At 33.3% G+C, this 22,416-nt stretch overlaps 1 protein-coding gene across 5 annotated transcripts; it reads left to right on the plus strand.

Annotated features, from left to right (window-relative positions):
* Positions 1 to 13,492: 13,492 nt before the first annotated feature.
* On the plus strand, positions 13,493 to 21,324 carry LOC103940193. Of its 5 annotated transcripts, none has more exons than XM_048586179.1 (5): positions 13,493 to 14,366; positions 17,885 to 18,033; positions 18,175 to 18,221; positions 19,141 to 19,225; positions 20,870 to 21,324. In XM_048586179.1, exons 1-2 carry the CDS (start codon positions 13,493 to 13,495, stop codon positions 17,941 to 17,943), a joined length of 933 nt encoding a protein of 310 aa, XP_048442136.1. In that variant the 3' UTR covers positions 17,944 to 18,033; positions 18,175 to 18,221; positions 19,141 to 19,225; positions 20,870 to 21,324. The 5 variants fall into 5 exon arrangements, with proteins under 5 accessions (XP_048442136.1, XP_048442134.1, XP_048442133.1 ...); XM_048586176.1 differs by lacking the exon at positions 13,493 to 14,366 and adding an exon at positions 14,525 to 17,699; XM_048586177.1 differs by having other exon boundaries at positions 13,493 to 18,033.
* Positions 21,325 to 22,416: the final 1,092 nt, after the last annotated feature.

Below are 22,416 nucleotides of genomic sequence, written 5' to 3' on the forward strand. Positions count from 1 at the left end.
AGCTAGGTAATATGGCCCGTCGTACATACGTTTGTTGACCTCATACGTATTGGTGCCTTTCCTTGCAGGACATCGTTGAACACTGGGGATTGGGCAAGGGCGTTGATGTCATTTTGAGCTCCCGGGATCCTGAAAAAGGCGTGCCAAATCCATGTATCAAAAGATGTCACCGCCTCCAGAATGATACTTTTTGCTCCTTTTTTGTCCCCGTAAGAGCCTTGCCATGCACTTGGACAGTTTTTCCACGTCCAGTGCATACAATCAATGCTTCCAATCATCCCAGGAAAGCCACGCATCTCCGCCTTCTTCAACAGTCGTTCCAAGTCCATGTGTGTAGGTTTGCGGAGGTACTCAGCGGTGTAGATAAATTCGATGGCTCCGCAAAACCTCATCAGGGACTCAAGAATGGTTGATTTCCCTATCCTCGTTATCTCATCGACTTGGTCTGCAGATGCTCCATATGCAAGCATCCGCAAGGCAGCAGTAATATTTTGCTCTGGTAGTAGACCCATAACACCAAAAGCATCTTTCTTTTGCACAAAGTAAGAATCATGGTTGCAAACAGCAATCATGATTTTGTTGAACAAATGTTGTTCCATTCTAAAACGACGTCTAAAGTACGTATCAGAGAATGCATTATTAGGAACAAAATAATCATCCAAAAGTTCCATACCTCGTCGTTGCCTGCTTCTATCAAGGTTTCCGGAACGGCTGGGCCTGCAGATCTGAGCCGTAGCTTGGATGACTCGACGGGAATGTGAGGTTCTGCCCATTCTTACTTCGTCATCTCTCCTTCTACGCTCCTCATCCTCTTCCCTCTCATTGTTTGCCCCCTGGTGATTGAACATTGCTTCTGATTGGTTAAACAATTCTTCCTCTTCCTGATCGAGTTCCCAAATCATCCTTGAGGAAGAAGAAGACATTGTAAGAAAGAAGTAGAAACTATGAATAATGATACAGATTTTTGTAAAGAATGAAGCAGAAACTATGAATAATGATAGAGATCTTGAGAAAATTGGTGTGAGATTTGTGAGGATGGATGGTGGATTATATAGAAGATTCAGAAAGGATTAGGTTGTACATAAGGCCACGTGCCATGCTGTCATTCGTTAAAAATCTGATGGAAATCTATCCTCAAAGATTGTGAACAGATTATGATATGTGGCATGCTGTCATTCGTTAAAAATCTAATGGAAATCTATCCTTAAGGATTGTGAACAAATTATGACACGTGGCGCGACGTAATTGGTTAATAATCTTATCAGAAATCCATCATCAGTAATTGTATTTTCGGATAATGACACGTGGCATAACGAGCACGATTAAAAAATTTATCGGATGTTACAATTAAAATTATTTAATAATACTTCGGATAATGACACGTGGCGCAACAAGAACGATTAAAAATCTTATCCGATATTACAATTAAAATTATTTTGTATTATTTTATAAATAAAAAAAATACTAATATTTTATTGCCTATTGCTAGGGCTATTGAAGTGTAACGGTGGAGATGCAAATGCTATTGTCAGGGCTATTACTGTTCATTAGGTGGATTGTATAGTGCATTGCCTGGGGGGAGGGCTTCAACGCTGGAGTTGCTCTTATGTTTTACTCTACTTTTGTTCCCTTGCACATTATACAGGGACTACATAGCTGCCATCCCCACTAATACTACATGAGTTTTGGAACACAGGATTTCTGAGTTACTCAACATAAAAAAGCATGGAGGAATGATGAATCGGTGTACTGGAAGCAGTAGTCATAGTATCCAACTATTGCATTCCGTCTCGATACACATATTATTTCCAAAATCTTATCAATTCGTAAGTAAAAACAATAAGTTTCCGGCTTGATAATGACCTAATGATGAATTGTTCTTGAAGAAACCAAGTAGAATGGGGTAAGAAAACATGTTCATGTGTTCATTCAGTCCAACTCGATCACTTGAAAACACACTTATGAGTTATTTGAAGCTAACAAGCTACTAAAAGTCGAAGATTTGATATATATTTGCTTTTACTGAAACCAAGTGGTGGCCTTTACTGCTCAGCCTGCTCCAGATCCCAGAACCATCCTCCATTACTTCTAACTTGTATAATCCAATGAGCCTTCTCAAAATTCTGCAAATACCCCAATGAAAGACGCAAAATTTAATGCAAATGCATTCGAATTCCAAACCAAAAATTAGGAAGGGTTCCGTTTTCCTTGGAATTTTCTCAGGAAACAAACAGAACATGGAAAATAGAAAAAAGAAAAAGCGGGACTTACTTGTATGATGAGATACAAACAGGGAGAGACATCAACTTAATTAATTAATTATCTGTTGTGCCCAAAACGCCTTCGCGCGTGCTCTTCCTACACTGTGCTTCTGACATCTATCTTTTACTAAACATAAAAGATTGGCTGTTTCGAACCGGGCCTATTCATTATCCTAAAATCACTTAATGTATAATTGTATATTTTTATAATTAAAATAGTATAATTTTTTTTTTATTTTATTAAAAGATAATTTTTTTAAGAAGCTATTTCAAATCGTAAATTGTTTATGCATCTAAATAGATGAAATAAATAAATGTTGTGAGTATTAAGGAATATATTTATGATGACTGCTTATTCATTTGACACATTTCGACATAAATGGAGGCATCATATGCCCAATGGGGGCAACTGTCCCCACTCAACTCTTTTTGTCATGAACAATGCTCTAACTAATATGTATACTCAGAAATAAAGTCTCGGTAAAAACACTCAACTCAAAATACTCTCCTGCGTTCCATACTTTTCTTACCCTGTCACCCTTCTGATCATGTAATTTTTTCATTAGCTAATAATTTACAATTTTACTATTCCAACACCAGTTATCCAACATCATGTTGTTTGACAATAAGTTGTCCCCACTAGAATAATATTCGATGTGTTATAAGGTAAGAAATCTTATCTAAAGTAGTTTGTGTGTGACATAAAGTATTGTTAATTGTGATGTAGAGAAAATTCCTCATTCTCTTATATAAGGGACAAAAGAGAACGATGTCTTATCTCCAAATAGTTTTAGGGGGGGTTCGGGAAATTTCCTCCTAGGCCTATAAGTATGTGTGTATTCTATGTAGAACGCATACTTGAATGGAAATAAGTTATTTGTATAAACTTCTCTTATTGAGTAAATATCCTTGTTTGAGTCATCCTTAATTTGTAACGATCCTAATTAGGGTAAACCCTTTAGTTTCTCTAGGTTCAAGCCAACACTAGCCTGAGCACCATCTGAGAACTCAACAAGGGACATTTGAGAGTGGGGTGTGAACCCATGTTCTCCCAACAACAAAAATACCCAATTTCCTCATGCTCCAACTTCTTCATTTTTGAACCAGAGGAGAAAAGCTAAGGCAGCAAGGATATTGCATATATCAACCTCAATCCTTTTGACAGAGAGCACCTGATAAGGGTGAAGCTTGGATTTAGGGTGAAGAATTCCTACTCCTGTGGCCAGCAGCTGTGGTGGTAAACAAGTAGGATGTAATGCAGGGTTTATGTTGGTGTAGCTGCAGAACCAAGAATTGACGGTGCACCTTGAAATGGTTCTCTTGGAACTTAAAACTGAGCGTTGACTTTATAGCTGTAGTTAAAGCATCGCTCAGATCCCATACAGGCCAAGGTCAAGGTTACTAGTGAACAACAGTGAGAAATCAACATGTAGATCAATTGTCAAGGCACCAAAAAACTGTCGTCCTATTGCAGCAATTGGGATAGCTGCATCTTCTTCTGCCAGGATAGTTTCAAAGATAACTCCCCCTTTAGCACCAGCTTGGGCAATCTCAACTAGATAGGAATTTCCCTTCAAAGATGTTCTAACTGAAATCTTGATCGATTGAAGATGACAACAAACAACTAGACTTGAACTCGGTCATCATGTCTTCATCTGCCATTGCGAAAACCCAGCACACAGCTATCAAGAAGAGCTCCCATATAATAACAAGAAAGCCATCAGACCACGGAGGAGCGTGCTGCACTTTCGTCCATGAAGCGTTTGATTGCCAATTGTGTTTGTAAACAGGTACTCCAGAAAATGTATTGTAGGAGATACAATAATTGTATTGCCAAGTATAAACTTTATAGCACAATTGTAGCAATCGTACACAACTAGACAAACTAATGTCATAGTATCAATCATATGTGTAGATAAAGTAAAAGTGGAATTTGCTTTAGTTAAGCCACTCATGAAAGTGAAGAAAATACCATTGGCCATTAGAGTTAGAATATTGTTCCAAATTGTAGAACAAATTATGGAACCTCTATCAGTAAATCTAGAAGTCTGTACTACAGTTTGTTGCAGCTTGTAAATTGTATCAAAATTATCAAAATGGATTCCCCAGTCCTTAATGTCCAAATTAAAACCTAACGCGTTCAAAATTTTCATGTGTTGACAGATTTTCCCAAGCCGTATGTCAAAGAGCGATATAGGAATAGAAATTGTTGTGCGTTGTATTTATCCAAAAAATTACGGAGCACTAAAAACTGCTAGAATCAGTTAAGGATTAGTGGATTGAATGAAGTTCTTTCCTCTTCTATTAGACCATAGGTCAAGTTTTAGCCCCATAATACCACAAAACCCAACTCCAATGGAGAGTTGGGCCAAAAAAAATTGGGACCCACCAAGCCGAATGATAGCCAAAAGACTATCAAGCTAGGTATGTTGGGCATGCCGAGCAGCCCAATTGTGGAGCCCAGCACCAACGCCTTTCTGGTTTCTTGACAGCTGAGTGGACGCATGCATCTCAAAAACCCACGAGGAAAATCATGCTTTTCTGTATAGACAAAAACATGGCCTGATTTGGCCATATTTACTTAATCAGAACACATAATTTGCAAAAAACATGCATATTGTAGGTATTTTAATTGAAAAAGTTGCGAAGCCCTTAGAAATACATAATTTGCAAAAACACGCATATTGTAGGTGTCTATACTATATATTAAGAGAACACACCTTGTCAACTTTTTGCCACTTTGTTTTCAATTTTGCCCTCACTTTTGAGACGCACTCTTGACAAAAAGGAGGGCAAAATAGTAATTTTGCATCTTATGACAAAATGACAATCATACCCCTATTTTCCCTATTTTATCCTCACTTTTGATATATAATATTTACATAAAGAGGGCAAAATGGTAATTATGTAATATTAAAAAAAAGATGCCCTTGTTAAGAGATCCCATCATCATTGTCTCATGCTCTTTTTAAAAATTTTAAAAACTAATCACACTCCTTAATAAAAAAACAAAAACGAAAATGAAATTGTTCACACACAAAGTGTGTGCTTATACCCTAGTTTTAATTGAAAAAGATGCGGAGCCCTTAGAAATACATTATGTTTACATATTGTAAATCAGGACCCATTTTAAAAAACATGAATTTTTACTATCTTGACTCATTTTTTCACATTCTATCCACCTAAAAAATTATGTCTAAATAACCTTATTTTCACATGATATAAGTAGTAAATAAATTTAAAGAGTAAAATTAAAACTAATAAATTAGTAAATGATTATATTTAGTCATTTCAATTGAAAATGGTATATAAATATGACATAGCTTTGTTCATTAAAAATTAATTTTTTTTTTATAACTCTAGAAAAAAAATATACGGATTCCTTTTAACTGGAGATGGCATTAAGGTACCGTTTGGTACGTGGGACGGGACGGAACACAGTGGGACAAGGCGTTCCGTCCCACGTTTGGTGTGCCTAAAACGGGTGGAACGAGCTGTTCCACGGGACGAGTTTTGGGTGAATTTTTGTTCCATCTCACCCCCTGGAACAACTCGTTCCACATCTGTGGAACACAAAATTATAATCTCTCCGTCTCCTTCTTCTTCCTCCTTGTTTCCATCCGAGGGCATCTTTGCTCCCGCTCCGTTCCGTTTTGTCCTGTCCTGTCCCGTCCCGTCTCATTCTGTTCCGTCTCGTTTCGTTTGCATACCAAACGATACCTTAGGTCACAAATGAGTCTTGTTTGCCATCAAGTTCAATACACGGATTTCCTCAGTTATCGTACAATTCAAGAGCTTAAGATGTTTCGACCAAAAAGAAAAAAGAAAAGAAAAAAAAGCCTTAAGATCTTTGACCACTCAGCTTTACACCTTTCGTGCCTGAAGACGTAACTCTATTGCAATAGCATTGTCTTGAGGTGCCAATTTGATCGCCTTTAGAAAGTCTTCCCGCGCAGCATCTGTCTAGGCCCCTGTTCGGTTTCGGAGAAAATCACAAGCTCAAATTTACTCGCACATTTTCTCAATTTTTGTGTTGGCATTGATAGTTTGCGGTGAAGGAGGTTATCGAGAAGGTTCTGGCTGGGCTGATACGGCCTCATTTCGTTATAGCTAAATATTGGAAGTGGGTTTGGATTGTATGACATTTCCAAGTTTGTTTGTGTTCTTGCTCATATAAACCCCTTAATCTTAATTAGTATATCTGAGCACGGTGAGTTATTTGTATGATTATTTATTTATTTTTATTTTTTTTGGGGTTTGTGGGTTTTAGAGATTTTTCGGTGAATGCATTGATTTTTGTATGATTTTTGATAGTGGGTTTTGATGCAGAACCTATTCGGTGATCAATCTGAAGAGGAAGAGGAATAGGGCGATTCCGAGCATGAGTCCAATCCACGGCCCAATTCTGTATGATCCTCTAATTTCAAGTTTCCCTTCTACTCTGATTCTAAAAGCATGTTTGTGAATGATTAGGGTTTCAATTTTTGCTTTAACCTTAGCAGAAGGAACATATAGGTTGTGGTGTTGTCGTTGCGGTGGATGATTTGGATGAAAGTATGTATCTTGGGATTTTTGTTTTGTTGACTGGATTTCACCATGTCGGATTGGTTTTGCTTGCTTCTGATTGGTGAGGCTTATGTTATTGTTGATGGGTTTGGTTAACAGGGTTTTCATTCCTTTTCAGATTTGTTTCGGCACACACTTCTTGAAATTTGCAGGATACTATGGTGATATTTTCTATGATCTAATCAAATGAACTATTTAATTTCAGTACTTTGAGGGCTCCGACCACAGCACACATCAGCAGCGATGGGGAGGAGAAGCGGCACCAGGTGATGCAGAACCTATTCGGTAATCAATGTGAAGAGGAAGAGGAAGAGGTGAATTCCGACGACGAGTCCAATCCCCAGCCCAAATCTGTATGACCCTCTAATTGCGTTTGTGCCTGGTGCCCACGCGTCGATCATCGTGGGATGCTCCGCTTCGACTACGCAACGCCTTCTGCTTCTTCACCGCTTCGACCCTCTCCCTCCTCGCCTCATCTGCTAAACGACGAGCTTCTCGACGACATCCTCTCGCACCTACCCGCCTTATCCTTCGCGTCAGCGGCACGCGTTAGCAAGTCCTGGAACCAAATCTGCAGCCGAATCCTTGCTCGCCCGAAGCTCGTCTCTGCCGTCTCTCTCCACCCTTCGCCTAAGGTTTGGTTTAGAGTCTAGACCCCTGTTTGGTTTCCGAGAAAATCACAAGCTCAAATTTTCTCGCACATTTTTTCAATTTTTGTGTTGGCATTGATAGGTTGCGGTGAAGGAGGTTATCGAGAAGGTTCTGGCTGGGTCGATACGGCCTCATTTCGTTGTGGCTAATATTGGAAGGGGTACTGTTTAGTTGTGTGTGATGTCATCGCAACGGTTTTAGTACGAGTGGTTATTAATATTTTACTACCTTCTCCACCACCCTTTAACAAGTCCGTCAAGCTAAACCACTTATGTGGATCCTCATTCCACACATCATCCAACACAAGTAGGTATTTCTTTCCATCTACTTTTTTTCTAAGATCAATTTGCAGCTGATCCATATCAAGTTGGTCCACCTTATCACGCTGCTTCTTATCAAGCTTGTCAGCTTTTAGGATTTTCTTGGCCAATATATCCAACTCAAATATATTAGAGACACTTATCCATATTTTCAACTCAAAATGCTTTTGAATCACCTCATCATTGAATATGACTTGGGCAAGGGCACTTTTCCCCAATCCTCCAATTCCAACTATGGAAATGGTTGACACATTCTCGGTTGAGATAGGATACAACAAAAGTTGGATAATTGCCAATTTATCTTCATCTCTCCCTATAATATTTTCCTTAGGGACAAATGAGTGAGTGACCCTCTCTCTCAATATAAATCTTGTATCTTCACGATTATTGTTTAAGTCACTGGGTCTACGGGATGCAACCTCACCAAGCCTCTTGTTAATATCTTTTATCTTATGACTCATCTCTAACCCAAAAACAAGTTGATTTGAGCTAGAAAAGAAAAGGCGCACCTGTAAGAGTTTGAGTAGAAACAATCATTATTTCGATAGAACTGTATTAATAAGTTAATAGAGTTTTGTAATGGTAAGTTATACGAAACATTCAAAACAATAATGTAGGAGACTTGTTGCAGTTAAATATGAGTTATTCAGAGACCTATTGTACTCCTAATAGGTGATTATCAATAGGCTTACGTGACTTTAAAATTGTTCTACGAGGTGCAACCTTTAGAATCCTCTTGTTAATATTCTATATATACTAAAAGCCCGCGGATTAGCACTGTTCATTAACAGTGCCCACCCGGTTTTAACCCTCATTTTATTCATGGTTTTTGTACTTTGGTGGGATTGTGCAGTAAATGGTCTATTTTGCCCCTCTTTCATTTTTGTTTGCAGCTGTTGCTCCCGTTTGAAAGGTGCTTTTTGGTGTTTTTGGTTGAGCTTTGGCCACGTTGCGTTTTATAGGAAAGACGCCAGAAGCATCTTCTACTTTTTCTTTTCCTCTTCGTTTTTCTCTCAGTCGTTCCGTTTCTCTTTAGTTTTCCTGTCTGTCTTTTGATTTCGGTTCCGATCGGATCTTCTCGAAGGTGTTTGGCGTTTTTTCCCCTGTTTTGCACAAACGAATTGCTCCCGTTCAGGTATGTTGATTCATGTGTTGGTTTATTTTCTGTTTGGTTAGGAAGAAAATTTTATGATTGATTGTTGTGAATATGGGCTATTCGGCTTTTTTGCCCAGCGTTTTCTTTGTTTTTTCGTGCTCTACGTCTGGTTGTTATCTCTGATTTTGCATTTTGGTTGTAGGAAACATTTTTCTTCAAGTTTTAGGGTTTTATTCTTCCTAGCTTTTTCTGGGTCAGGTATATAATTTATCTCTTTGGTGTTATTTTTTTTTTGTTTGTGCTTTGATTTTTCCCTCAAACTTAAAAAAAAAAAAAAAGAAAAAAAAAAAGAGGAATACTGATGATTAATTTTTGGGTTTTGCTTTGTATGTTTCGGTTTTGTACTGTGAGTGAGGAATTTTTTATTTTGTTGTTTTAATTAAGGGCTAAACATTTCCAGCTATACAAATGGATGATCATGATTAATTTTTGGGTTTAATTTAGCTGTTGATTATTGTGGATGAGTTGCGAAACTTCTTTTCGATTATGTGATCTGTGCCTGTTATGTTTTTTTTTTAATTATTTTTGCGTTTTAACTAAAATTGAAAGATTGCCGACGAATGGATATGGCTACGGTTATATAATTTATCTTTAACCTTTTTTTCATTTTTTTTGTGTTTTAATTAAAATTTAAAAATTGTTGAGGAAGGATATGGCTGCGGTTTAAGGTTTAGACTAATTAATTTTATTGTTGTTTAGGTTTTTTTTGGGGAAATTTTTGGGTTTGGTTGTTCTAATTATCTGTGGTTTGATTTTTGTCCGGAATTTAAAAGAAGAAAAATGGCCATGATTAACTTTTGGGTTTTCTTTGTCTGTTCTGCATTTTAAAGTTTGAATTATGGATTTTTTTTGTATGTCAATCTTTAAATGATCACTGTATGGATTTTTTTTGTGTTTCGGCATATGCCCTTATTGGAATTTTGTGATTTGAGAATTGTAGAAGTTAGTAGCAATTCAAAACCCGTTAAATGGCATGAGAATTAGAGTGATTTGAAATCGGCGAGCAAGTATATACTAAAGCTCAGCGGATTGGCACTGTTCATTAACAGTGCCAATTCGGTTTTGCTCCTGATCTAACGCACAGTTTTCAGCCCTTTAAAAGATGCTACATGAATTGGCAATTTTGCCCCTTGGTAGAGTGAGTCTACATATGAGAAGGTGCTCGAACCCTCTCTCATTTTCTTCCGTTGCTTTTGGCTTTCGCCTGCTCTCTGTTTCTCTGCTTTTTTCCATGTTCGATCTTCGTGTTTCCTTGCTTCTCTGTTCATGTTGATCGTCTGCCGTCTGAAGAGGTGGGTTTTCTGGCTGATTGCGGTGTTTTAGGTGGTTTGTCTATTTTATTCTTTTTCTTTTTTCTTTGATTAGGAAGAAAATTTGTAGATCGATTGGTTGGTTGGTGTAATATTGAAGTTTTTTCGTATTGCATTGATTGTTTCGTTGATTTTTTACTGTATTCAATGCCGTTGTCTAATGTGAATCGGTTTTTTCTTGCAGGAAATATTGGTGTTTGAAGAAATTAAGGCTTAGCAAAGTGTGACTACCTATGCTTGAATTAATGTTGAAGTTTTGAGCTCAATTAGATTAAAGTGCATAGAACATCCATAGAAGTGGTAAAAGTTCTTCCCTCAATCAGCTTAATAGTAGTTAACATGTATGCTTACTTTTCAATTATTAAGAAACTGTACCTTCCAGTTGTATGAATCTCTAATGCATCAACATCATTTCTTCTGAGAAGTTCAGAGGTTGCATAAGCATCTCTTATGTACGAGCACACTCTGCTATTATGAATTGGAGTGGTTCTTATTGTCTTTAAGTGATTCTTATCACAACAATTAGGGAAGAAATCCCTTTCTTTTATATTGGATTATCCCAACCTGCATAAAATTGAGAGTCATGTTGATAAAATCTTTATCTTTATTATGCTGTTATTAAAAGTAGCCTTGAAATATTTTAAATTCGTTTTATATTTATTTGAGAAGTAATTATTTCTTTGTTTGCAATCATCTGCAGATTAATTTTGGTTGGAAAAAAAAAAAATCTTTGCTGCATCTCAGTTCCTATTCTAATTTTAACTGCCAAGTTAGCTTTCAGCTGTCAAGTTTACAGACAATTGATTGTGTTTGTAAGTGCTTTTCACTTTGTTAATATTGTGTTCAAGATTATATTTCTTCCTTTTGTTTGACAATTGTCTGATTGTAGTTAATACTGTGGCTCTAAATTGTATATCAAATCATTCTTTTCAAATATTTCTTTACTTAAGTTATAATGTTGAGCTACTTTATGTTATAATTTTATAACTAGATGGTACATTATCATAAAAATAGAATGTTTTGTTTTTTTTTATCAATGTTATCTATGCAGTATAGTCTTTTTGTTTTTTTTTTTCCTTTACTCTGTATATTACCTTTTTATCTGAGAAGTTACTTTTAATTTTAGCTTATACATTTTAAACCCATCGGTTCCACGTTGTGTTAATCATGATTCTTGGAACCATAGATAGTTTTTATTTTTGTAGTTAACTGTGTTATCGTTTTTAGTAAAACTGTGAATATCATAGATAAATTATATGTAAAATGCTTTTTTATAGTCATATACTGTGTTATTAAAAAAGTTAGATGTTTGCAAAAACTGTCAATATCACGGAGTGATATTACAATTTTCTATTGTGATAACAATTTTTGTTTTAGTTAACATATACATTTCTTTGAACAGGTGTATTTGTTAATTCTGTGTCACCCATTGTTTAAAAAAGTTTTAGGGCTCCTATTTTCTCACGATATATTTGATAATCTAGCCATCAATTTATATAATTCATGTATTAGTAAAAATCAATTGGCTTTTTTTATTTTTTGTAATTTGTTTTTCATTGAGAATAAACATTGTTAATACTGTTGATCTTTGCAGTTTCCACTCAGCGTGGATAAGACAAGTAAGAAGTGATACTCCCGTTGAAAACTTATCTGCAAAATAAATTTTGCTCTGTGTTTACATGGTGCATTAGTGCATAGTTTCACAACTGAACTATAAGAAGTAAGAACGTAGTTATCTTATTACTTTGTTAATTTTTAAATTTTTTTTAAGTTCTATTTATTATTTGTTTTATATTTTGTGTCTTGCCATTTGTTGCTGAACTAAATTCTATTGTCCATTGTAATAATTGTTTGTTGTTTGCCTTTTTGAACAGATTGGCTATCGTATTTTCTAAAATTTCAATTGTTAAAGGTGAGCAATTTTAAATTTTAAATTATTTAGTTTTAAACTTTACTTTTTTTAATCTTCTTTTTTTTTTTATAACTTTTTTTTTCCAGTCGCATTTTAAAATTTGGGTGATCGATTCTTTTTAATCATTATAGTATATATTTGTTTAATCTTCACATTATGTGTTTGTTGGTACTTCTTTTTTTCATTTTTTTGTCTTTTTTTCAGCGTGTTTTGCACTAATTTGTTTTCAAATTTGTATTACAATTTGATTCCATCATGTCAAAAAGACTTGCAAATGCTTTAACAATTAATGATACAGAACACGAGAAAGAGTTTGTCAATAATCAATCCTATGTTTTATCTGACTATGACAGACAATTTAAAAGAGTGTGTAGAATAAGTTGTATACAAAACTATGTCGATGTTTTCTTATCTAAGAGTGGTCCAATTATTCAGGAAAACTTAGCCATTGACTACCAAGATGGTACTAGCACATCTTCTGTTCAACAAGATGTTGAAAACATAAGTTCTTCCAATATCAATGAATCACATTGCATGACTGTTGTTGAAAAAAAATGTTCTCTTAAGAGATAAAAAGGGAAAAAAGGTTGTCAATGTATTAGACCAATCTACAAAAAATACTCAACAAACCCTTGATGATCAGAATAATAATCTTATGAACAAGGTTCAAGCATTTTTTCAAAAGAATAGAAAAGGTTAGTTCTTAATTTATGCATCTATTAATTTGATATATCATGAATTTCAATTTTCTAATTGCCTAAATAATATTACGCTCATTTTGTTTTGTTTTTGTATCTTTTTTTGTAGGAGTTGTTAAAGAATATGCGGACTTAAGAGATAAAAGTTATAAGTGTGTTCATTGTGGTGCTTATTTTTGGCTAAAAGAGTCTCTTAAACCGAAGTGTAAAAACGATCTACCTATTTTCACTCTTTGTTGCCAACAAGGAAAAATTAAGTTTCCAAATCCAAAACCAGCACCACCATTTTTAGATTACTTACTTGATCCAACTAAAGGGCAAAAAAATTTATCATTTCGACAAAATATTAGAACTTATAACTCAATGTTTGCATTCACTTCAATGGGAGCCAAAGTTGATAACTCAATTAACAATGGATCAAGCCCTTATATTTTCAAAATCAGTGGTTAAGTTTGTCATTTAATGGGATCTCTTTTGCCTGTTGATAATGAGTCTCCAAAATTTGCTCAATTGTATGTCTATGATACATATAATGAGGTGGAAAATTGACTTAAAGTTTTTAATTCCAATGGAAACAATCAAAGCCTAGATCCAACAATTGTAGAAGGGTTAATCAAAATGTTTGATGCATCAAATGAATTGGTTAAACTTTTTCGAATGGCAAGAGATAAATTTGAAAACGATGCTCTTTCTTCATTAAAAATGACTTTGCTAGGCAGGCAATTAAATGATAGCAAACAATATGAACAACCTACAACTGATGAAATAGGTGGTTTGATAGTTGGAGATATAGGATTGTATGATTCTAATCGAGATATTATTATAGAGTCTAATAGTCACGAATTAAAACGTGTAACAAAGTTGAATCCTAAATTTATGTCTCTGCAATATCCAATTCTTTTTCCATATGGTGAAGATGGTTATAGACCAGATTTAAAATGGAATGAAAATTATAAAGGTAAAAAAACTAAAAGACAAAGAATACCAATGAGAGCTTTCATTGCTTATCAAATTCAAGAACGAGAACCACCATTAAGTACATTGTTAAGAGGAGGAAGACTTTTTCAACAATATTTGGTCGATTCTTTTGCAACACTTGAAGAAGATAGATTAGATTATATTAGACAAAATCAAAAAAAATTGAGAAGTGAAGTTTATAAAGGAATATATGATGCATTCTCAAAAGGTGATACTGATGCAAATAATTTGGGACAAAAAATTGTATTACCTACTTCATATACTAGAAGTCCTAGATATGTGATAAATAATTATCAAGATGCTATGGCTATTTGTAGAGAATACGGACATCCTGATTTGTTTATAACATTTACATGTAATGTTAAATGGCTAGAAATCACAAGAGAGTTTGAGAATAAGCCAGGATTCAAACTTGAAGATAGACCTGATATAATTTCTAGAATCTTCAAAATGAAGCTTGATCATATGATTGATTTCATCAAGTCCGGGAAGCCTTTTGGAGAAATTCAAGCACGTAAGTTACTAAAACTCATTCTAGCACTTATTTCAAGCTTTTTAGTTTTCTTATTTATTATAAAATTTACTTTTATTCTTTTCTTTGTTTTCATTTTTTCCTCATGAACAGATGTTTGCACAGTTGAGTTTCAAAAAAGAGGTTTACCTCATTCTCATATGTTAATATGGCTGAAACCAAATGTGAAATGTTTTTGCGCATCAGATATAGACTCAATTATTTCTGCTGAATTACCTGATAAAAATTTGCATCCACAACTTTATGAAACTGTTAATCAGTTTATGATTCATGGTCCATGTGGTTGTATTAATCCAAAATCACCTTGCATGCGAGAAAATATATGTTCTAAAAACTTTCCTAAGCCATATAAAAGCGAAACAATTTTTGACACAAATGGTTTTGCTGTTTATAAACGTCGTGAAGATGAAGAAAAATTTGTGATTAAAAACGGCGTAAAAGTTGATAATAGATTTGTTGTTCCTTACAATGCAGAGTTATTACTAAAATATAATGCACATATAAATGTTGAATCCTGTTGTCAATCAATGCTTATAAAATATTTATTCAAATATGTAAATAAAGGTTCAGATAGAGCACGTTTAATTTTTCAAGAAAATTTGAATGATGAGATTTTAGCATACCTCAATTGTAGACATATATCACCTTATGAGGCTGTTTGGAGACTATTTCAATATTTCATACATCATAGAGAGCCTTCTGTAGAGCGATTACCAGTTCATTTACCATTAGAACAAAATGTTGTTTTTACTGCTGATCAATCATTGCAGTCAATCATTAATCAAAAAGCTTTTGAAAACACAATGTTAACAAGTTGGTTTGCATTGAACAAAAATTTTCCTAACGCGCGTGAACTAACTTATGCACAAATTCCCACAAAATTTTTGTATGATGTAAAGAAAAAAACTTGGAAGCCAAGAAAATATAAAGCATCAATTGGCAGAATAGCATATGTACATCCTGCATTTGGCGAATTATATTATTTGAGAATGCTTTTGAATTTTAAAAAAGGCGCCATTAGTTTTGAGGATTTAAAAACAGTTAATGGTGTTGTACATTCTTCCTACCATTCTGCATGCAAATCATTAGGACTATTAGGTGATGATAAAAAATGGATTGAGGCTTTATCAAGTGCTGCACATATTGCATCGTCTGCTCAATTGAGACAATTGTTTGTCACAATAATTTTATTTTGTGATGTAGCAAATCCTCAAAATCTTTTTGATAGTCATTGGCAAAACATGTATGATGACATTTTATACAAATTGCGAAAAACTTTTGCAATTCCAGATATGATTGTGCCAGAACATGAATTAAAAAATTCAGTGCTATTTGAATTAGAATTACTTTTTAATAATGCATCTACCTCTTTGAAAAAATATCATCTTCCCATGCCTAATGCAGAAAAAATGTTAGAAATTCAAAATAGGTTTTTGAGAGAAGAATTAAATTATGATTGTGAAGAACTTTATAAGAAACATGCACTTTTGAAATCACAGCTTAACCAAGGTCAAAAAACATGTTTATGATTGTGTTTTAAATGCTGTGAATGCAAAAAAAAGGAGGTCTGTTCTTTGTTTATGGTCATGCAGGCACTGGAAAAACATTTTTATGGGATACAATTACAAGTAAGCTTAGATCAGACGGTAAAATTGTTCTAGCTGTTGCATCATCAGGAATAGCATCATTATTATTACCAGGTGGTAGAACAGCCCATTCTAGATTTAAAATCCCTTTGATTATTACTGATTCTTCAATTTGTTCAATAAAGAAAAAAACTCATCTTGCAGGATTAATTGAAAAAACAGATTTAATTATATGGGATGAAGCACCTATGAATCATAAATATTGTTTTGAAGCATTGGATAAATCATTTTTGGATATTTTGTCAAATTCACAAGCTTTCGATAAAAATGTTCCATTTGGTAGAAAAACTCTTTTATTGGGTGGTGATTTTCGACAAATATTGCCCGTTATTCCTGAAGGAACTAAAGAGGATATAATAAATGCTTCATTGAATAGTTCTTATTTATGGCCATATTTTAAAAATTTTCATTTGAAAGAAAATATGAGATTGTCAAAAAATGGATTGAGTATTGAAGAAAAAAATAAAATTAGTTCTTTTGCAAATTGGATTCTACAAATTGGTGATGGACAAATTAATGATGCAAACAATGTGAATAATTCAATTGATAAGGATTCATCTTTGATTTAAATACCACAAGATTTGATAATTGATTGTTCTACAAATGCTATCCATTCAATTTTTTCTGCAACATACCCAAGTTTTGAAACTTTTTTTGACAATTTTGCTTATTTAAGGGAAAGAGCTATTATAACACCTCGAAATACAACTGTTACAGATGTGAATAATTATATAATTAATTTATTACCTGGACAACAACAAACATTTTTGAGTTATGATTCTTTATGTTCTTCAAATGCTAATGTTGAAAATCTTGAAATAATGTACCCCACAGAATTTTTAAACAAGCTTGAATTCAATGGTTTACCTGCACATAATTTGGTATTAAAAATAGGAATGCCTATTATGCTACTACGAAACTTAAATCAGTCTTCAGGTTTGTGTAATGGAACTAGATTAGTTGTTACTCAATTATTTGATAGAATTATTGAAGCTAAAATTCTTACTGGTACTAATATTGGTCATAAAGTTTTCATACCAAGAATCACTCTTACAGCTACAGAAAATAAGTGGCCTTTCATCTTCAAAAGACGTCAATTTCCAATTAGAGCATGTTATGCAATGACAATCAATAAAAGTCAAGGACAATCTCTTAAACAAGTTGGTTTATATCTTCCAGAACCTGTTTTTACACATGGCCAATTATATGTAGCATTATCAAGAGTGACATCAAGAGAAGGTTTAAAAATTTTAATAGAAAATGTAGAGAGTACTGTTAAAAACTGTACTTTGAATATTGTTTTTAAAGATGTGTTACAAAATTTACAAGAAAATTAACCAAGTTCAGAGACTCTGCATCTCTCACTTTCTCATCTCTCAAATCACTTCTCTCTCTTCCATCTCTCCCAATGTCTTCGTCTCTCGGCTTTCTTGCTCAATCTTTGTCGACTGAAATTTCGAGGTGATTTTCCAACCCTAAATTAATATATTCCATACCTTGATATCATCTTAATTTATTGGGAATTGATCTACATATGTGTAGTATAGATAAATTTTTTCTTTAACTAATGTTATAGAATCCAAGTCCTATTTAGAAATACTGAGATGGAAAAGGTTACGGAAAAATTGCGAGGTAGAAATTCCATTATGAGTTCTCCGGCCGATTTGAGGTGAGTATTACAAACTTTTATGTTAAATTGATTTGTTTTGGTTTTTCGGGATGCTTAATTTCATCTACAAACAAGGTTGACCATCCAAAAGTTTCAGTTTTGTACCCATTATTCAATATTAGCTCAATAATCATAATGTTTCCTCTGACTTTGTTTATAAATTCTGATATATAATCATATTTTAGAGTTAGAGTTTTCTATTGGGGAAACGTTAGGACCCGATGGTCCTACATCGAAAAAATAGCAGCAGCTGATCCTATTTAAAATGAATCTAATTGAAGACATTAAGGATTGGGCACCTTCTACAAACTACAGTAGTATTACTCTTGATGAGGTATATTTCATTTCCTCTATGCTGTCTCAATCTTCATAACTCACATTTATGTGCATTTTTTGTCTGGTTCTTATTTAAAATGTATCTAATTGAATATTTATAACCAAAAGAATTAATTTTTCTAATTGCCCAACTTTACAGGTTTTGCATCATTGGAACATCAGGCCTATGTCATTGCTTTACCTAAGGTAGTTGAAATGTACATACAATATCTTGGCTTTTAGTTTTTTTCTTCTTTGGCTGCTTAGAGATTATGTGTCATGAACCTGGCCTTTAATAGTTTAGGAAAAATTTGCATCTCTTTGAAAGCTACGAATTCAACTTGGGTTCCTTTAACTCAGAATTTATAGATGTAACATTTCAAGGCTCATGTTGGTATGAAATTGTAATTCCTCATCCGTCATTACATTTTTTTGACAGGGATTTCAGTTCATAAAACAATAAACTGCATAAATTTGTAAAAGTGAATTTTTTTAGATGGTAAAATCTTAGATTGCCAATTGAGGATATAATTGCAATTTGAATTCAATCTGCTTTCCGTGCACATGTGATATGTATGTGTGCACTAAAATCTCCAAAATATAAAATTCCAGTTTCATTCTCTCCCTTAACAACGTTATTACTGAAGAAATTAAAGAATATTTTCAGTTCAGAGTATGAGTGCTATATGTGTTTCTTTCATTCCTAAAAATTATGGGACATAATTATGCAAAACTTAATTGATGATCGTATGAAAGCTATGAAACAAATCTCTGTACAATTCTTTAAATCTGGTTCAGTTTTGTCTTAGGTATCTATACAATCATTATTTGTGAGATAATTAGTTCCATGGTTCAATTATGTTTTTTCCATGAGAACATTTCCATGTTGTTATAGAAGAATTGTCTAAAGTTCCTTAAACCTCTCATCTTTTATGTGTACCATAAAACAGATAACAATACATGATAATGAATTACAAATTTGTTTTTTATTTCTTACATTCAAATTTGGTTTTTATACTTTCTTCCTACGTATGACACCATTTTTCCATCCATGTCAACTAATTATTATATATTATAATTAATTGCCATAAAAAAAAATTTTTAACACTTTATTTTACAATTTTAGGAAGGAAAAAAAATTGCTAATTCAGCAAGGAGCTTACAGTGCTGACAAATACATTTTCAAACAATGAAGAGGCAAACATTCAAAGGTATGTAAAATTAATTAATACTTTATTAATTTTGTTTTGTTAATGTTTTATGTTTAATTTCAATTTTTACCAAGCTTTCTCTTCAGAGGAATTAGCTATTACTAATATATATATATAAACCATCTTCTTTTCACATGATCTAAATACATGACAAATTACTTGCTTACATATTGAAAGGCTAAATTGAACATCCAAAAGTATAAAAGTAGACATTTTCACTAGAGACATACCATGTCCACATATTTTAATCTAATATGTTCTTTCACAGATTTACAAAATATGGACAGGATTTATCTTTAATGGAAGGATGTCTGTTTATACTTCCAAATGTTAGCCTTAAACCTTTTGCTAGACAAACAAATAATTAACCATGTATTCACAATAAGTTAGAAGAAGAAAGTATCTATATAAATTGGTAATAGTTAATTCCTCTGAAGGAAAAAGACGGAAATGATGATTCTTACTCCATATAATTAAACCTAAGTTTACCAATTTACGTAAATCTGATCCGTCTTAGATCGCCAACATTTAACTTTGTTTTAAAAATTATAATATTGCCAAATATAAACTACTATTTAATCATAGCATGATTTGCAATACTTTTCTAAGTCTTATATAACACTATCACTAAATATATTTTATTGCATAAGACATCAATTTTCATTGTTGTTGTACTAAATTGCAACAAACTTATATTTTAAACGTTATTCAAATTCTCATCCCAGATATGCATCCAATTTCACTTACTCTTTATTTGTATAAATTAAAAAAATTACCAAATGCAATGGATAGTCGGGGGGTCAAGAATTCACAGTGTTAGTCTTTTTTTTTCATCTAAGGTTGTCTTTCAATTTTTATTTTAGATTTTTCCTAATTTGGATAAAACCCTAACGATTTCGTTTTGCTGTCAGTATATACATGCTTATTTAGAATCAAATGACACAACTTTATATTTACAATTATATTTTGTTTCTAATAGCTTATATAATTTTTTCTTCGTTTTCCTATAACATCGTATCGTAACATGGTCTAATCATATTCAATATAATTGAACAAACTGTTATCGACCGGTTAATGCCAATTTAAACACTTCTAATAAGTTACAGCTACATTTATTATCTTGAATTTCAACATCAAATGTATATTTTTTTACTTCAAATATTTTGTTAATTATTAATAATCGTTTTGACGTGTTATATACTCACACTCATAAAAGTAGTTATCCTCTTATACATAATTCTTCACCACAATTTTATATCACTATTAAAACACTTCTAACCTTAATTTATAGTTACTGCAGTATGTTCTATGTGCACATCATTTTCTTCTTCAATTTCTGCTGTTTTTTGTTCTCTGAGTTGTAAATGTTACCGGTGTTCACAACTAAAATCAATTACACAGACTTGACTACAGGTATGCTGCAAATTACATCACTTTCTGCCAACACTCTACTTATTTTTCTTATTATATTTTCTGCGTTTAAATAGTATGAACATACTAAAAACCTGTTAATTACAAACTATCCATTACAAGTTTGCATTGACTGTTTTCTTCTTTTATGTCCATCAATTTTAAGACCCGCAGCAACGCGCGGGCACTATTGCTAGTCTTTTATCTAATGATTCATCTTTCACCATAAAGCAGGATGATTTGAGCTAAAAAAAAAAAAAAGAGGCATACCTTTGACAGCATATTATTGTCACGCATCACTTGTCTCCTCTGAACTTCAGTATTAAACTCATCCAGCACGTCATCGGCTTCATAAACTGCATCTTCTACGCTTTGGAGCCACAACTTGACTTCATTGTTGTCGGCTTGCTTTTGCTCAGCATCAAGGAGAACATCTTGGAATCCAGCAACGGTCTCCTTGAGCTTGTTGAGCTCATCTTGGACACCCCAAATCGATCCAATCTTTTGGAAAGCACAGTTTCCAAGCCTTACAATGATCCGTTCTGCAATGTTGAAGAGAACTCCTTCCGCCATTTCTTGTATTCAGGACAAGCAAAACACATGCAAGTGAAGTGAATTAAAGTAGAAACTTGTAAACGAGAATATGGTTTTGCGTAGTGAACGATGGCTCGTCCCTGCTCGTCTTTATACATGCCATTCCACTTTAATTAAAGAATAACTTGAATGATTAACACACTCATTCCCATTCCACTTTAATTAAAGAATAACTTGAATTTTAATTAAAGAATAACTTGAATGATTAACACACTCATTCCCATTCCACTTTAATGAAAGAATAACTTGAATGGTTAACAGACTCATTCCCATTCCACTAAAGAATAACTTGAATGATTAACACACTCATTCCCATTCCACTTTAATGAAAGAATAACTTGAATGGTTAACAGACTCATTCCCATTCCACTTTAATTAAAGAATAACTTTTAATTAAAGAATAACTTGAATGGTTAACACATTATATCCCTTTTCCACAAGTTCTGAATGGTTAACATATTCTATCCCTTTTCCACAAGTTACGGCAAAAACAAATTTTGTTCGACTAGGGAAGTTGAAAATTGGGCTCCATTTGAAAGAGGAAATTTCAAACCTCAATCCAATATTTTTATGATTTCACATAATATGGCATGCTTATTTATGGAAGGGGATCATATCCTGATCTCTTCTACCAAATCCTTCCCATCAATCGATCTGGACTCTTAACATTTGATCTAACGGCTAAAGTTATTATAATTTTTAAAATGGGCTCATGTTTTTAGCTGTTGAATCAAATTTCAAGGGTTCAGATTAGTTGATGGGTAGGATTTGGTGAAGGGGATCCCTTATTTATGATTCTTCAATTTCATGCGCCTACTAAAACATGATATGCTTTATTTATAGAGAATTAAATGGAGCCCATGCATTATGCGCGTGTAAATATAAAAATTTTAAAAGGAAAATGTATAGAAAAGAGAAAAAGTGGGTTTTTTTTAAATTTATTTTTAAATTAGAAATGCTATGATGATATGCAGGCGAGGTTTTAAAAAAAAAAAACATCAAAACTTACTTTGTAGGCGAGGTTTGAAATTACATTATTGCCTCAGATTCCTAATCAACATTAGAGAACCAGACATTATAGATTATTCTCCTAGTCTTTTCGATTTCTCTAATAATATGGTAAGCTCATTGGATCCATCTCATCCTCAAAACTGAAAAAAAAAAAAAAAAAAAAAAAAAAAAAAAGA

This window comes from the organism of the source record quoted next, unplaced genomic scaffold (genome assembly GCF_019419815.1).
Source record: "Pyrus x bretschneideri cultivar Hongxiangsu unplaced genomic scaffold, Pyrus_bretschneideri_v1 Contig24, whole genome shotgun sequence".
In the NCBI taxonomy this organism is placed as follows: domain Eukaryota; kingdom Viridiplantae; phylum Streptophyta; class Magnoliopsida; order Rosales; family Rosaceae; genus Pyrus; species Pyrus x bretschneideri.

Coding starts and splice junctions, on each gene's coding strand:
- LOC103940193 (XM_048586174.1), top strand. CDS start 14,525: ATGTTAATATGGCTGAAACCAAATGTGAAATGTTTTTGCGCATCAGAT.